Raw genomic sequence first — 17,480 nt, 5'->3', positions numbered from 1 at the left:
AGAGCTGGCAAGGTTATGTTCTGGCAATTGCAAGAATTCAGTAGAATTGTGTTGGAACGGACACAGTGCAATGGTGTTAGTTGGGAAACCCAAAATGCTGCTCTGTAACCCTACAATTGTTCTCCTACACACATTGTCAAAGAGGACTGATAATGTTCTTTATCATCACTGATGTTATGAATCCAACAACAATGAATATTAAACGAGTCAGGGTTTATAAACAAACAACGATATTTATTGACCTCTACTCAAACTTAGAAAAGTAAACAAATAACTTAATCAGAAGTTAACTGCTATATGGCGGTTTAACAAACCGCTGAACTTAGGAACAGTTCTTAAAGTGGTAAATTCGAACACAGTCTTAAAGTGGTCAGTTCGAAAGTCCAAGTGTTTTACGATGTAAGCGAGAAGAGAGGAAGACTTCCTGAAGTGAACGTTTAAGCGATTTCGTTGAAGAAATGACATACCTGCCAATGCAGTGTACAGCCAGGAAATACCTTCTCTGAGGCGACCACGAAGAAATAAAGCTTCTTAAAATAACTGACCTTTCGATGGAAACACAAACCTCCCAACCTATCAAGGGGTTGATTCAAACATGCATGACACTATTCACTACATATCAGTTATCCCGAAGATGAACCATACGTCATTGACTTTGCCCAAATCCTTTGGTTTCTGTGACATTGGTGATGTCCTTGCTCCCTCTCTGTCTTGTGACAGTAAAACTGCGTAATCAAAAACTGGCGGCAGCTCTCTAACCATCTAGCAGCAAACTAGCAAACTCTATGCAGCAAAATAAAAATGTAACTGCCCCACACCATGGCGGGCTTTGTTTTTTTTATACCGTTTGGAACATGACGTAACATCACCCCACAATCATGAGACCATTACATCATCCCACTCACAAGACCATTACATCATCCCATTCACAAGACCATTACATCATCCCACTGTCCCAGGATTGAACTGTGGGCATGTAACACTCAAAAATAGTAAGGTGGTTGCTAGTTCTCTGTCCATAAGAGAAAGGTAGAGAAATTTAATTTTACCAAGTCTCTGCAAGGTTTTCTTAGCAAGATGAACATCTATAGTTAGCTTCACCTGTCGAATCTCCCCTCCCACCATTACATTATAACAACTACCATCATCCACCAGTAACAATCTGCCTCCCTACAACCCACACTTGATCTCCATACTGCTTGTCCTACCCAATTAGAACTTCATTGTCATTCCACAGTTACACCACAACTCTGCATCTACCACTCATACCTACCCCCCCCCCCACCATTTAATTGAAACATATAGAAGTCTAAGGTGCATTAATGGGTATGGGTATCTAAACCTAACCTAGGGAGGTGAATCTCAAGATGAAGATGCAGCCACTGAACATTCACATGAGATGGAATTACTTTTCAGAAAGATATGAATCTTGATAATTAGAATTGGTTTATTATTGTCACATACTGAGATAGTTTGAAAAAAAATCTTCAGTGCTGTTCAAACTGATCAGATTATTGCACAGTGCACTGAGGTAGAACAAAGTAAAATAATAATACAGAGAAAGGGTAGCAAACTGATGCTGTATCAATAACTCTAGGAGACTGGAAGGAGAGTAAATAACAACAGGCTTTTATTAACAGCGAAACGGAGCAGGACCACATTGAATGACTGTGGGAGGAACAGTGCCTCAATCACCTTTATCCAGGGGTTTAGGAGCCGTCAGCAGAGGGGCGTGTCCAGACAGATATACATGGTTTACCATACAAACTCTGTGCAGTCAGTGTAGCAAAGCAATGAAGTGTGGGATCATAAAAAGGTAAATTGTGAATTCAAGCTCGAGAACCATTATAACAGAGGGATAGAAACTGTTCTTCACCACCCCCAAAGAGCCCCTGATGCTCAGTGGGTATTAGTGTATATTGAAGAATGAGGGATTTATTTTTGGAGGAGTTCATAGTTACGGGAAAATGGAATTGAGGCCTACATGATATCAGCTACTATAGAATGCTAAAGTAGGCTAAAGAGGCTTCCTGACCTATTCCTGATCTTACTGTCTTATTCAGTCCTATAAAAATTACAAACTTTTTAAAATAAATATAGTTTAATTGCAATTAATGAAGCACTCTCATTCGGTGTCATGCTGTTTAAATGTCTTTATTTTTCCCACCTTTTCTTCATAGGCTGAAGAGACCTTGAGCAATATTTACAGCTACCTTCAAAATTACTTGTCAGCTGCTTCACTTTATGCTGAGAAATTTGCTGTTGACAACTCTGTCGATGATGATCAGGGAGTGGGGTACACGGAGCTACGTTTGGCAATTGAGAGCCTGTCAAGGGAAGTTGCATTTGAGGACAACATTGTTTTGTGCAATGCAAAGTTGTATTATCACATTCTGAACTGCAGTGAGAAATATCTGCTGTGTTCAGACAAGTACTTGTCGTGGTATGACACCATGGGAAGTCCCCAAGGTACAGATGTGAGCAATGCTCACAAGAAGCTTCAAGTGCAGGCAGCACTGCAAGTCTTGAACTGTATGAAGTTTGCTTATTTTTCTGAGCCAGTCTTGGTCTTGGATCCTCAGTGGCTTATTGACCTCATGGCTGCGTTGATTCCAATCAATTGTGCCCCACCACTGAAGATACAAACTGCACCATTTCCAATCCAAAGTCAGTGGATGAAACTTGTCAACAGTGGAAAATTTTCAGAAAGCCTCTTGGATTATATTTGGCCGAATGAAACATTAAAGCTTAAGGATGAACTGCTTGAAATCTTGAAGAGCCTGAATTTAGTTGTGTTGTCAGATCCAGCATCCAAGTGTTACCATCTATGGTTCAAACGCAAACAGAGGGAGGTCTTTCTGTGTCTGTACGAAAACCAAGCTATGGGCTTCTTCCAGAAAGATATTTTTAACGAATTGATACCAATGTTTCAAAAGGAATGGCCCTATATTGAATCCCTGGATGCTACATTTGTTCAACTTGAAAAGAAAAAGAATGCCGATTACAAAATACATCTGGAATTAAGAAACGACAGAGTGTTACTTGTGAATAAAAATGAGTTTGAACATGATGATTTTGTGTACAAAGTTGGTTCTATTGTGGAATGTATGCAGAAGAGGTACCCTACACTCTGTCTGTTTGTGGATGGCAAACCGTACAAAGGTGAGAACAATTTGGGAAGATTAATGCAATTACATTCAAATTATGCAGTGCATGTATCTGTAATCTTAATGATGTAAATTAGCATTTGAATGCCATGTTTTTATTCATTTACAGGATGTGGGTGCTCTCACAGGTTTAGAACATTACAGCACAGCACAGGCCCTTCGGCCCACAATGTTGTGCTGACCCTTTAACCTACTCTAAGATCAATCTAACCCATCCCTTCTACATAACCCTCTATTTATTCTGTCATCCATGCACATAGAACATATGTGCAGAGTTTTCTTTGAACTGAGCAGCTTTCTGGGCCTCCCCTTGAGCTGACCACTTTGCAGTGAGCCTGGAGTCTCCGATAGGTCAGATCAGATACAGACAACAAAGTTCCTTCCTTAAGAACCATAAGAGTTCTTTTTTTTTTTGACTGTTCAGTAAATCTCCATTCCATTTTACTAGCTTGTTCTATACCAGGGATCCCCAACCTTTTTTATGTCATGGACCCCTGACATTAACTGAAGGGTGCGTGGACCCCCGTTGGAAACCATGGTTCTAGACCTGTCCAGACCGTTAGGCTGGCTGCCTGCCGTGTTGTGTAGCCACCCAAAACAAAAAGTGCATCACCAACCTAAATAAAAAACGTTTACATCGAGTTAATTCACACCTCATTTCATTGTAGTTAGAGGCTACTTTTGACAAGGAAAAGAAAGTGAGCACTGAAGAATGGAACATATATTTTAATTTGGAGACATGAGAATGCAGATGCTAGAATCTAGAGCAAACTGAAAGCACACACAACCAAGATGGTACCTGTAAAAAAAAAATTTGTTGGTACCTGGAATTATTGGTTCTTTAAACCCACCCATGCTAAAAATGATACAGCAAATTATTTTTTTACGTCCCAACAGCACCTGCTGGCTTGACACTAGCTAGAAGGTTGCATGATTAGCTGGACATTAGCTAGACATTGGATGATATATTTTGAAATCCTTGCAGATCTAGTGTGTACATCACAATAAGGATAGTAAGGAGTTACAGCAACAATACTATTTAGGAAATGTTATACTTCCAATCTAGCCAGTGCTTAAATTGGCCAAACTGAGGCGGTGGGTGGGTGGGGTGGGGTGGGGGGGGGTCACTCTGGAGCCCGGGCCCTACCATTTCACTCTGCCTCGCCTCGGATTTGCTCCTTCGAATCACCTCCAAGTACGGCCAAACATAGACTTATTCCCCTGATCCCTGTGCCTCGATCTGGCCCATGCACGTCATGCCACGACCATCCTGCACCTTCGAGACTTCAGTTCACACTGCGGAAATGCCAGGTCGCGCAGGTGGTTCGAAAGCTGAAGCCTGAAAGGGAAGTTGCAGGCTATTGACTGCAGTGACCATTGCTAAGAAAAAGTGTGACTAATAAAATAAAGTTTTATTTGCTGCCTGTGAGTCATTGCTGTGTTTCACCAGCACCCCCATAGTTCATGAGAAGTTACCAGTGGGTTATAAATGGTGACCTTGTCAGCAACATGCATTGGTCCAGTGGATTATATAAAACGATCCAAAACCTGTGCAACACACACAAAATGCTGGAGGAACTCAGCAAGTCATTCAGCATCTATGGAGGGAAATAAATGCTTGATGTTTCCGGCTGAGGCCCTCCAGGACTGGAAAGGAAGCTGTGAGAAGCCAGGTTAAGGAGGTTGGGGGTGAGGGGAGGAGTACAAGCTGGCAGGTGATAGGTGAGACCATTGGAGGGGGAATGTGGGAGGAGGATGCTGTGAGGGTCTGTAGCCGCAGTCTGCACTGTTAGACGTGGATAGGACTTGGGTCAAATAAATTAATCATCTAGAGTAATGATATTCTGTTGGAATTTTAGATGGGGTGAGAGAAACAACCTGAAATTTAGCTTCAAACTGCACAAATATTCAAACTGACCTTCTGATGATTTTGTGGTTATTTATTTCCATTTCCAGCGGTTGAACTGTTCCTTCAGGTCAGAAAGAGCATAAAGAAAAATGCAGATGTGGTGAACATAGTGAAGGTCTTTATGGAAGACAAGCCGGAAAGACAAAAGGACATCTTTTTCAGAGACCAGTCAATTGACATCAGGTTTGATACAACCACAGAAGATATGGTGCATATGATTCAAGAAAGAATGCTGATAAAAACTCTGGCAGAACTCAATTGGTTCCATGGGCCTGATGCAGAAGAAATTTGTAGGAAAAAGTTAGAACTTCTACCTGGTAAATATATTGTATTTTAATTTAAAAATTTACATTTCCTAATTGAGTGTAGCTATACCACCAGCCCTTGCTCCAGATATGCAGCATCACTTGTTACTGGGAGACAGGGAAAGGTTAAAGAAATCTTCAACTGGAATAATAGCTTGGACCTTTTACAATAAGTTTAAATTCTCAAAATCCATATTCATATGTTACATGCCCACAATTTGATCACAGGACAGTGGGATGATGTAACGGTCTTGTGAGTGGGATGATGCAATGGTCTTGTTAGTGGGATGATGTAACTGTCTCATGACCATGGGGTGACGTTATGTCACATGATGGCATATTCCAAACGGAATTTAAACAAAGCCAGCAACTGTGACAAATTTCTCATTTTTACTTTAGTGCAACGTTGTTGTTACCGGTCGGAGGTGTAGAGGCTCCACTGGTTTTGCTTGTTTCACGTTTATTTTTCCCTTACTGTCCAGTATCAGAGAGTGAAGGCATTACCAGTGTTATCCAAGTTTGAAGGATTGGATAAAGTTAATGTCGTTCAGCGTCTTGTGAATGATAGACCTTTTTGAATTTGTTCAGGAATTGTGGCATGCACATTTGAGTTAAACCCCTGCAAAGTCGGGAAGGTTTGTGCAGTGACCACACTCCAGTCAACAGGTCAGTTCCTTTTATTCCCTCGTGATTTCTTTGAACAAGGCATCTCCTGGCTGTGGGATCGGCAGATTTGTCGTTACTTCAAAGAAATTGTTATTTTGGGGAAGTCTCTCCTTAACGACTGTATAAATCACATAGGCTTTTAAATTTCCCACTTTAAGTCTATGCTTGGATGAGAACTCATTAAGAACAGTTTCTATATTTGACTGCTTGTTAGATATTGCCGCCTAACTTTCAGTTAAGTTAGTTGTTTGTTTACTTTTCAATGTTTTTGAGCAGAGGTTAATAAATCTCGGGATTTGTTTATAAACCCCGTCTCAGTTTCATATCGATTGCTGCTGGTTCATAACACATGCACAGGCCCTCTTTTATTACCCTTTACCAAGGTCCGTATTATCCCATAGTGAAATGTAAGACTGCCATCCACCCAGAGTGGGAAATCGTACATTGATATGGAAAGCATTAGCTGGTTTAGGGCAAGTTAATTCAGAGTGCCATTTTAGATTGTGGGAGTAAAATAAAAGATCTGAGCTTAAGCATACCTGTGTAATTTCATCACTGAAAAGATGAGATTCTTTATCAATGCTATCAATAGACTTCTGGTAGAGTGGAGGAGGCAAAATCCCTGGAATAATTTGCTGAGTGAAAGCATTACAAAGGCCAGGTGGCTGCAGAGCAGTGTGCCAGATAGTTTTGCTATCTGTGAGGTTTTACATGTTTTAGAGTTTAATTGATTTATTATTGTCACATGTACTGAGAGGTATAGTGGTTCAAGTCTGGATGATGGTTCAATGATCTGGATGATGGGGTGGTAAATTGGATTAGTAAGTATGCAGATGATACTAAGGTAGGTGGCATTGTGGATAATGAAGTAGGTTTTCAAAGCTTGCAGAGAGATTTAGGCCAGTTAGAAGAGTGGGCTGAACGATGGCAGATGAAGTTTAATGCTGATAAGTGTGAGGTGCTACATTTTGGTAGGAATAATCCAAATAGGACATACACGGTAAATGGTAGGGCATTGAAGAATGCAGTAGAACAGAGTGATCTAAGAATAATGGTGCATAGTTCCCTGAAGGTGGAATCTCATGTGGATAGGATGGTGAAGAAAGCTTTTGGTATGTTGGCCTTTATAAATCAGAGCATTGAGTATAGGAGTTGGGATGTAATGTTAAAATTGTACAAGGCCTGGGTAAGGCCGAATTTGGAGTATTGTGTATAGTTCTGGTCACCGTATTATAGGAAAGATGTCAACAAAATAGAGAGAGTACAGAGGAGATTTACTAGAATGTTACCTGGGTTTCAGCACCTAAATTACAGAGAGAGGTTGAACAAGTTAGGTCTTTATTCTTTGGAGCGTAGAAGGTTGAGGGGGGATTTGATGTATTTAAAATTATGAGGGGGACAGATAAGAGTTGACGTGGATAGGCTTTTTCCATTGAGAGTAGGGGAGATTCAAACAAGAGGACATGAGTTGAGAGTTAGGGGGCAAAAGTTTAAGGGTAACACGGGGGAAATTTCTTTACTCAGAGGGTGGTAGCTGTGTGGAACAAGCTTCCAGTAGAAGTAGTAGAGGCAGGTTCAGTATTGTCATTTAAAGTAAAATTGGATAGGTATATGGACAGGAAAGGAATGGAGGGTTATGGGCTGAGTGTGGATCAGTGGGACTAGGTGAGAGTAAGCATGCAGCACGGACTAGAAGGGCCAAGATGGCCTGTTTGCGTGCTGTAATTGCTATATGGTTATAAGTAGCCCTTGATCTTGTGCTGTGCATTGTCATTTGTCCTTTGACTCCATCATTCTCCTTTGCTCCAACATACTCAAAGTGCTGGAGGAACTCAGCAGACCAGGCAGCATCTACAGAGGGGAATAAACAGTCAACATTTCAGGATGAGACTCTTCATCTGTCCTAAATAAACATCATCTGTCTGACTTGTTGAGTTCCTCCAGCATCTTGTGTGTACTGCTGAAGATTTCCAGCATCTGTTGAAACTCCTGTATTGATCCCTTTTTGCTGCTGCTCTCTACCTTCACTACCTGGGCTGTTTTTCTTCTTGTTCCTCTCGTCGACCATCTCCCTCTCCTGAACTGCTCTTTTCCTTTGCTGGTCGATTGGCTGTGTTGTGGGAAAATGAAGAGTTAGTGTTTCAGGTGAGAGACACTCAACGGGAGTTGTTTTTTGGCGGGATGTTTTCAGAGCTGATCTCTGTTCTGTTCTAGAGGCTTGCTGCTTTCCTAAAGGAGCACAGTTGGTAAAGGACTTGTGCGAACTGCTAAGAAAATTGCACAACAATTGCACTGAGACCAGGAGAAGCATCCTTGATGAAGTTGGAGAAATCCTGAAGTGCTGCGTCATCCAGTGCATGTTAGACACAACAGATCGACCTGTGGACCACAGTGAAATCTCCTCCCTGGACGCCTTTCAACTGTTCAAGAAAGCCCAGCCCGGAGTTCCAGAAAGTGCCATAAGGGACATAAAGCAGCTGCAAAACTTATCAACGTCAGACGAGTGCAGCATGTCTGAGGATTTTATAGAGAAACTGACAATAAGCATACACCGTCTGTTCTGGATCACAAACCTGGTCTTTGTCAAGTGTGTCGGTAGGTCTTCTAATGGGGGTAAATCAGTGGCATGTGTGTGAATGTGTGAGAGATTGGCTGGATGCAGAGTTGACAGAAAGGACATCAGAACGCTGTGCAACTCCTGCATGGAGATAAAAATCACATATGGTGACAGACATCATAAGAATCTGTTTAATCTTATTTCTGTCAGTGTGCTTTTTATCAGACAAGAACATGGGAGTCTGCTGTCAAATATTCATTAAGGCAGCGGGTCCTCAGTCTTCTATGTAGTGAGGATCCAGATGGAGCTTGAGCAAACTCAGTAAGCAGATTGTGGATACAATTGGAGGAAATGATGCAAGAGGGAAACATGGTGGGAAATACAGCTGATTATAACTGGAATAGATGGAAGGGGGAGGACAGATCGAAGGTTTAGTGGTTAACAGGGTGAGATGAAGGTCATGGAACTATAGGAATGTCCTGTGTATACCACAGAACAAATCTGAACAAATGATGGTGATGATGAGTGCAGTTTATCAAAAAGGAGAAACAGAAGGATCCTAGAGATAGGGTGGGGAAGGTAATGTGGACTAACAGGAAAGGGGACAATGAGCATGCAATTGGATGGAGTGATGTCGGACAGTGAGTAGCAAAGGTTGACGGAGATGGTGCCATGAGGGACTTCCAGTGTCTTCAAAGTTCAGGAATGTCAGATGAGTCCAGCATGTCCGTGGCAGGGCAACGTTTTGCTCTGGAAAGAAAGAGCTGTTGTGGAGCGGGCTTACATTCTGTTTCCATTAGAGGAATAGTGAGTTTTATTTTGTTTCTACCATATTATCAGCTATTTCTACCCTTCAGCAAAGTGATGGAACATGTTGTCTGTTGCACTTTTAAGAACAGCATGGACAGAAGGCAGCGGGATTCCTACCACTGCAAATGGAAATATGCCATCGCATCAGATCCAATCCAACAGCCCCCTTGATACTCAGTCAAATATTCGGTCCTTAGGAATATTTGTACTTGTGGGAGTTCATCAGTTTCACATCATCCTTAGTTTAAGTTGCAGCCTTTTAAATTCTATAAAATATTTTGATAAGTTTTCGTTGTCACACATTCTTGTTTTTAATTTTGTTTCACAGATGAAAAAAACTCTCAAGAAAGATGTTTGGAGGAGAAAATCAGTAACCTGTACTTTAAAACTTATCAACAATACGTTGAACGTAAAAAAGAGCTTGATATGTTGAGGAACCAACTAGACAACTTGACAACAGCAATAAACACAAACCCAAAAGTCACATCCTGCAGAGGTAAGAAGCTGCCCATGACTGTAGTTCTCATTTGATGGCTTGATATTAGGTAACCTGAGGGAACTGTTTGGGAAGATATTGACTGAGGTGAGCCTTTCATTCTCCCTGGTAATAAAGTTTCACCCTAATAAAAATAAAGAATTGTTCTCTATCCTTAAATCTGTAATGCAGCCATTAACACAAGGCATGCCTTGGCCTGTCAGGCCAGTGATCTGCGGTATGGTGCCAGTTTTCCTTTGTGTGAGTGTTCATCGTACGCTCTGAGGAATTGTCAAGTTGGCTGTCACTTCCGTTGTCCAGGTGCCTCCAGTTGTACTGAGATGTCTGTCTGGAGGGGTTGTCAGAGATCAGTTGTTTCAGCTCCAGTACTCTGTGTGGTGAGGCACAGTTGGTAGGGCTCTGTATTTAACTTGAATTTTTAAACATATTGTGGAGAATTAGATCTAACCCTGTGCAGTTAATCACACAACTTATTGCTTAGCAACACTGCATAGGCAAAGATTCTACAAAAGAACATGTGAAAATGTGATGGGTGCCTTCAAAAGAATAGAGCAAATTAGTAAGCAAAATATGTAGAGAGAGTTTAAAATAAACTTCGACACGCTAGTTGATTTTGTAGTATAACTCAGAATTGCAGATTTATAACTATAGTGGTGTTTGTGCTGAAGGAAGAAAAGTCCCTTATTCTGCATGAATGCAGTCTCCTCTGTATACTTGAGTTACTTTATTGTCATTGCCTCATGTACTGAGGTATATTGGAAATTTTGTCTTGCATATTGTTTCTACAGATCAGTTCATTGAGGTAGAAAAAGGTAAAACAATGACAATGCAGAATGAAGTGTAACTGTTACAGGGATGGTACAGTGCAGGTAAACAATAAGGTGGAATTTCATAATAAAGTAGATAGTGAGCTTGTACGTGGAGTCCTCTAACAGTGAGGTGTAAACTGTCCTTGAACTTCCTGGCTGTTGTTCCTTCTGCCCAGTGGAAGTGGACGGAGAGAGAATGTCTGGGATAGTGGGGTCTTTAATTATGCTGGCTGCTTACCAAGGAAGCAGACAGTCCGTGGAGGAGAGGCTCGTTCCTGAGACGTGCTGAGCTGCGTCCATAACTCTCTACAGTTTCTTCTGGTCACGTGCGAAGCGGTTGTCAAATCAGACTGTTATGCTTCTATGGTACATCACAAAATATTGGTAAGAATTGATGCATCAGTTGGAGGTAGTCAAGTGAGGGGAGAATCATTACATCACAATATTCTGGGTTAAGTTTAGTCTGCCATTATTTCTGCCCTATCTATCCCTTCCTACAGTGTAATGTCTTCTTACTTGATAAGCACTTCGTTTTTTTTTTAATCATCTGCAAACTTATTTACAATGCCCTCTGCGATTACGGGTGGTGGAAGGGATCAGAGTGGGGAGGGATGGTCAGAAAGGAAGGTGTTAAGGGGAATGGCTCTGAAGCTGAAAAGGACCATATTCTGCAACTGATGAAGGAATGTTTGTTGTCTGCTCGATCCACTATTTAATTTGTGTTGCGCTCCTGTTTATTTCTTGTCAGATTGGTTACACAAGAACTTCAGTAAATTTGTTCAAACAATGGGGGAAGGCGTTCACAAACCTCTGCTGGATAAGCTTTATGAGAAACATCTGAATGAAGAGGAAATAAGCAACATATCATCCAATAAAACTAGACAAGAAAGGAACCGGGAATTACTGAGGCTAATGATCAACAAAGGTGAAGAGACTTGCAAACTTTTCCTTCACATCTTCTGCTCTGAGGACCCTTCTAATGAAATAACTAGAAAGGTGAGTGAAGAAACAAGCTAACTTTAGTAACGGTAACTTATAGCATTTCAGTCTTAAATCAGTCTTGGAAGGTTATGTTTGTTAATGTGACCCATAGCTAGTAGCTATTATAGTAAGTACACTTAATTGTTTACAAAAATTTGAAGTAAATTTGACTCTTTATGGCTAGCTCTAACAGACCTTGGATCAAAGAAGCAAGTGCAATTTTTGCTTCCCATAATTCCAATGAATTTGTAATTCTGGGCAGAGCTGAACTATGAGGACTCATGGTTGATAACAGCAGCAATGATTTCTATAATCCCTGTAGATGACAGACTGCTGTATTTGAAATTTTATGCTAGCGATACTGGATGTCTAGTTAGTCTGAAATGAAACAGAGAATTTTGGAATTCAGCTAGCCAAATAGCATCTGTGGAAGGAGAAACTGCTTAACATTTTGGGTCCGGGACCCTTCCTTAGAACCAACTCCCTGATCTGAACTATGAATTGGTTTTTCTTTCCACAGATGCTGCTTGAATGGTGAATTCATCCAGCATTTTCTGTTTTTGCTTCAGATTTTAGTATCTGCGGTTGAATTTGTTTCCTGTCTGTTCTTGTCAGTGTCAGTGGAGATGTACAGCACAGAAATGGGTCCTTTGGTCCAGCTCACTCATGCTGACCAATCTATGTCTACTTGAACCAGTCCCATTTCCCCATGTTTAGCAACATCCTGCTACACCTTTCCTCACCATGTCTTTTAAACACGGTAACTTTACCACTTCCTCTGACAGTGCGATCCATTTACTCACCAGCCCCTATGTGGAAAAAGTTGCTTTAAAATTTTCAAATTCCTTTTAAATCTTCTTTTTCTCACCTTAATTATATGATCGCTAATTTTAGATTGTTCTAACAGGAGAAAAAGACTGTGACGATTCACTTTGTCTGTGCCCTCTTGATTTTATAAGGTTCTGTAAGCTCCAGGGAAAAGGTCCTACCCTATCCAGACTTTCATTTTAGCTCAGGCCCTCCAGTCCTGTGAACATCCTGGTGTTCACCTGGCGGAGAATCTCACCTGGTCCCTCAACACCAGCTCCATAGCAAAGGAAGCCCAGCAGCATCTCTACTTTCTGCGAAGCCTGAGGAAAGTCCATCCCCCCCACCCTCCATCCTCATCACATTCTACAGAGGTTGTACTGAGAGCATCCTGAGCAGCTGCATCACTGCCTGGTTCGGAAATTGCACCGTCTCGGATCGCAAGCCCCTGCAGCGGATAGTGAGGTCAGCTGAGAAGATCATCAGGGTCTCTCTTCCCGCCATTACGGACATATACACTACACACTGCATCCGCAAAGCAAACAGCATTATGAAGGACCCCATGCACCCCTCATACAAACTCTTCTCCCTCCTGCCATCTGGGAAAAGGCACCGAAGCATTCGGGCTCTTACAACCAGACTATGTAACAGTTTCTTGCCCAAAGCTAACAGACTCCTCAATACCCAGAGTCTGGACTGACACCTTACTGCCCTATTGTCCTGTTTATTATTTATTGTAATGCCTGCACTGTTTTGTGCACTTTATGCAATCCTGTGTAGGTCTGTAGTCCAGTGTAGTTTTTTTCTGTGTTGTTTTTTACATAGTTCAGTCTAGCTTTTGTACTGTGTCATGTAACACCATCGTCCTGAAAAAACGTTGTCTCATTTTTACTATGCACTGTACCAGCAGTTATGGTTGAAATGACAATAAAAGTGACTTGACTTGAATGTTCTCTGCACCATTTCCAGCTAAGTGACATCCTTCTAATACGCAAGCAACCAGACCAGCACACAGTATTCCAAGTACAGATTCAAGAATTTGGACAATAATCTTCTTTTGATTCTATTCCACTAGTAAGCCATGGTTTTCCATCAGTTATTAATGAAGTAATTTTCCACCATGAAGTAAAAGAACAAAATGCACTGAGACAAGTCCCTCACTTTCCTATTTACAATAACTGAAATGTCCACCTCATTCCATAGTTTCTATGAGAATGTGACTGTACTCATTCAATCCAACTACTCAAAGCTCTAAGTGCATTAATTATCTAAGTATGTGCACTATATACAACCTTGAGATTCATTTCCTTAGAGGCAGCCACAAAGCATAGAAACCCAATAGAACCCATTAATAGAAAGATTGCCAAACACTCAATGTGCAGAAAAAAACAAATTGTGTAAACAATAGAAGTAAGCAACTAACATTCAGAATTAAAGCTCATGGAAGTGAGTCCACAGCTACAAAGCCAGTCTTTACTGCAACCATCCAGGAGCCCATTAGTTGCAGGCCACAGCCTCAGTTCAACACAGAGACAAGTAAACCTGGTGGAGCAGATCTTCGAAATGGCCTGTCCAATTCAGCCTGGCTTATATCGTTCAAACTGTGAGCCTTTCCTCACTCTCGGGTCAGGGTTCGGGACCCTGTGTCGCCTTCACCTGCCTCACCAGTTCTGTCGCATCAAATCACCCCCAAGTCCGCTACAGTTATGACCAAACATTGGCTTATTCCCAGCTCTCATGCCTGGGCCAAGCCAACTTGATCCGGCCTGTACATGTACGCTGGAACCATCCTAGAAACTGGATCCATTTCTACACATCCTTCTTGCATGCAAAGCCTGGATAAAAATAGTTTTCCATGGGTTAGATCATGTAGCAAACATTTTAAGATCAATTGGCACCCATTGGGAAATTGGCCCTGGTACTTCCAGCATATTTACCTGAGCATAGCTGTCACATGACCAATATCTGTCATATGATGTCATCAGCAGTCAGTGACAGGTAAAAAGACTCTTTTCATATCTTTACACTCTACTGCCACATCTTGTTCCAGCTGTTGTATTCTTTTTCTTTCTCTTCTCTCTTGGGCTGCCTCCATCTATTATTAACCTGCCACAGTCTTCCATCTCCATCCCTGCTCACATCTCCTACCTGACATTAACTGCCTGTCATCTCTCTCTCTCTTCCCCCCCCCCCCTCCATCCCCACAGTCCACCGATCACCTTGGAGTTCTTTCTTGCCACTTTGCTTCTCCTCTTTATCCTGGTGATCTCACCTCTTAAAACTCAATCCTGGTGCAGGGTTTCGACCCAGAACGTCGACAATTTCTTCACTCCCAATGCTACCTGACTCACAGATTTCTTCCAGAACATAGTTTGCTAATCCTGTAATGTTTTATCAGTCCCTAACAATCAATACAATGATGTGGTGACTACAAAATCAGCATAAAGATCCTGATAGAACATATGTTCCATCTTCGTGCATGAATTGGCATTCCTTTTTTATGCATTTTTACCCAAAGTTGTGAATCTTTTCATGTGGTTGGAGCAGCCTAAAAACCCATTTAGCATGCCATAAGAGGGGAAAATCCATTTTCTGGACAATTATGAATGAACGGAAATAACCGGTATTTTTTTAAAACCTGAAATTTATAATGGACCTGCATTCCTCTAGTATTTTGTCTGTGGCACTGGATTTCCAGCATCTGCAGAATCGCTTGTACTTGTAACTTTCTATAATTACCTTCAGTGAGAAAAGAATCAACAAAAATCAATAATGCATGACTAGCTGCAAGGATATTGATGGCAGTGGGCTTAAAATTAAGTAATTCTGTGTAAATGTCAAATTCAGTGCTGTATCTCCTGTGTAAAACTCAATGCTTCTGCCATTCACTACAGACACTAATGCCTATGAACTAACAGGCTGTCAAATCTTTATTTTCTACCGCAGATCCAAAGTGAAATAAATCTGGGGCTCCCTGTGGAAGAAATGGATTCTATAAGACTGTAGCATTTGGAATATAGACTAAGTAATCTGAAATTTATTCAGACCTGATAGGATCAATGAGTTAAACTTCAAATATGAACTAAGCAGAATTCTGAAAACATTTCATACAATTACATTCATGCATACTTGACTGTTATTTTAAACAAATGGAAAAGAAATTATTTTTCTAATATACTGAGTATTAATAATCTAAGTCTTTGTTAACAACCCAGGGGGCATTATTTTATCAAGTTTTGTAGCAATTGATATGAGCTTGCACTCATCTGTAAAATTGATCTCGGATATTGTATGTAGTAAAATTCCTGTATAGATTTTGTATTTTGTTTATTTCCAGAACTTTGCAATGTAAGTTATTAAAAATTGAAAGACTTGCATTTCTATGGAGCTATTCACCAACTCCAGACATGCTGATGTGTTTTGCAGCCAATGAAGTAATATGTCTAGCCAATACTCCAGTTGTAACTCATTCAAAAGGGAGACTTACTAGAAATGTGTTTCCTGTTGCTAAATAGTTGCAAAATGAAGTGGCGTATTATTTAATTTGAATCTGTAAAAGCAGTATAAATGGTATGATTGTTGTAAAAACAGATTATAATTGGATTGGATACTGTAATGAGTTCATATATTGCTTTTAACTTTCGATGGACAGCAACCCCACACAACCTAAGGTCGTTGTAAATTGAATTTTATTTTGGGTAGTAAGACAATGGTCGATTTGCCTTTGGGTTTATCATGCCTGCCAATGAAATTCTATTCTTTTACCTTTTGAAAGTGTCCCAAAATGCTGGATGAAAAATTCCCTTGCCTGCTTTTCAGAAATAAGTCATCTTATTTAGGCACAAATGTTACATATTTGAGGAAAAAATGCAGTTGAATTCATAATACCACCAGTGTACAATGTGAAAGTGGAACATTCCATTGGTGTCCTTTGAAGTCTCTAAAAGCAACTTCAGTTCAGCAATTTGGTGACACTGGACTTGCAAATTTTCTGGACTCTTGAATGTCATTTGATTTAATAAATAAAAAGCAAATTAAAACTGTGTTGCTTTTAAGATGTTACCAGCAGTACAATATTTATTCCTTGTGACCCTGGTAAGTTTGAAGGGAAATGAGGCTCTAATAAGACAAAAGGAGTGTGGATAAAGGTCCTAATGAGTTAAAATAGAACAGGGGAATTGACTCTAGTAGAACCAGTTGCTAAATAAATGGGATTTCCGATAGTAGACAATTGGTTCATACTGGATTTTAAACGCAGATAGTTGAGTCAGTAAATAACTTCTTTTGTGTACTGTTTTGTTACAAATTCATTGCTGAGGCAGATGCCAAAGTCCCAGTTTGCGAGTGTTTGTCTGCCAGCACAGACTTTGCTAATGTTGAGTATGTATTAGAGAGTGGATAACCAACTTCACTTGTATCATTGCAGGCTGCCCAGTTTTCCAAACAGCAGTGTAGAGCAAACAAAGTGTATGTTAAAGTACACAAAAAGCAGGTTCTTCTAACCCACCTCATCTGTGTCTACCCACTTCCTAATTACCCACAGTAGGCCTATGCCTTCCCCAATCAATGCAATCAAATAAATGGTCCCAATAAAATCACTGCGGCATAGACCCCTCATTTCTCGCTGCCTCGGTAAAGCAGCCAGCGTAATCAAATTCCCACCTACCCCGGATTTTCTCTACTCTCCTCCCTCCCACTGGATAAAAGGCTGAAAGTATCTACCACCAGGCTCAAGGACAACTTGTATCCTGCTGTTCTAAAACTATTAAACAAACCTGCTGTACCTCACGAGGGACTTTTAACCTCACAATCTACTTTGTCGTGGTTTTGCACCTTATTGTCTGCCTGCACTAAACTTTCTCTTTAGCAACTATATCCTGCTTTCTATTTTTGCTTTTCCTTTGAAGCACCTCAATCAGTTCTGATGCAAGAGGTAGTTTTCACTGTACCCCAGTACACTTACCAACTTAATC

General features: G+C 40.8%; 1 protein-coding gene across 4 annotated transcripts in view; it reads left to right on the top strand.

Annotated features, from left to right (window-relative positions):
* LOC132393319 (uncharacterized) overlaps positions 1-16,550 on the top strand; it is a 38,111-nt gene extending 21,561 nt beyond the window's left edge. For 3 of the 4 annotated variants that reach the window (XM_059968377.1, XM_059968376.1, XM_059968379.1), the window contains 7 exons: positions 2,181-3,162; positions 5,124-5,393; positions 8,262-8,642; positions 9,743-9,910; positions 11,468-11,715; positions 13,477-13,581; positions 15,454-16,550. In XM_059968377.1, the coding sequence (XP_059824360.1) occupies positions 2,181-3,162; positions 5,124-5,393; positions 8,262-8,642; positions 9,743-9,910; positions 11,468-11,715; positions 13,477-13,557 (2,130 nt within the window). In that variant the 3' untranslated portion in view covers positions 13,558-13,581; positions 15,454-16,550. The remainder of the gene's footprint in view (positions 1-2,180; positions 3,163-5,123; positions 5,394-8,261; positions 8,643-9,742; positions 9,911-11,467; positions 11,716-13,476; positions 13,582-15,453) is intronic. The other variant, XM_059968378.1, reaches the window with a different exon arrangement.
* Positions 16,551-17,480: the final 930 nt, after the last annotated feature.

Source organism: Hypanus sabinus, chromosome 4 (genome assembly GCF_030144855.1).
Source record: "Hypanus sabinus isolate sHypSab1 chromosome 4, sHypSab1.hap1, whole genome shotgun sequence".
NCBI lineage: Eukaryota > Metazoa > Chordata > Chondrichthyes > Myliobatiformes > Dasyatidae > Hypanus > Hypanus sabinus.
The sequence above is the reverse complement of the archived record's forward strand: the minus strand, read 5'-3'. Positions and strand labels throughout refer to the sequence as shown.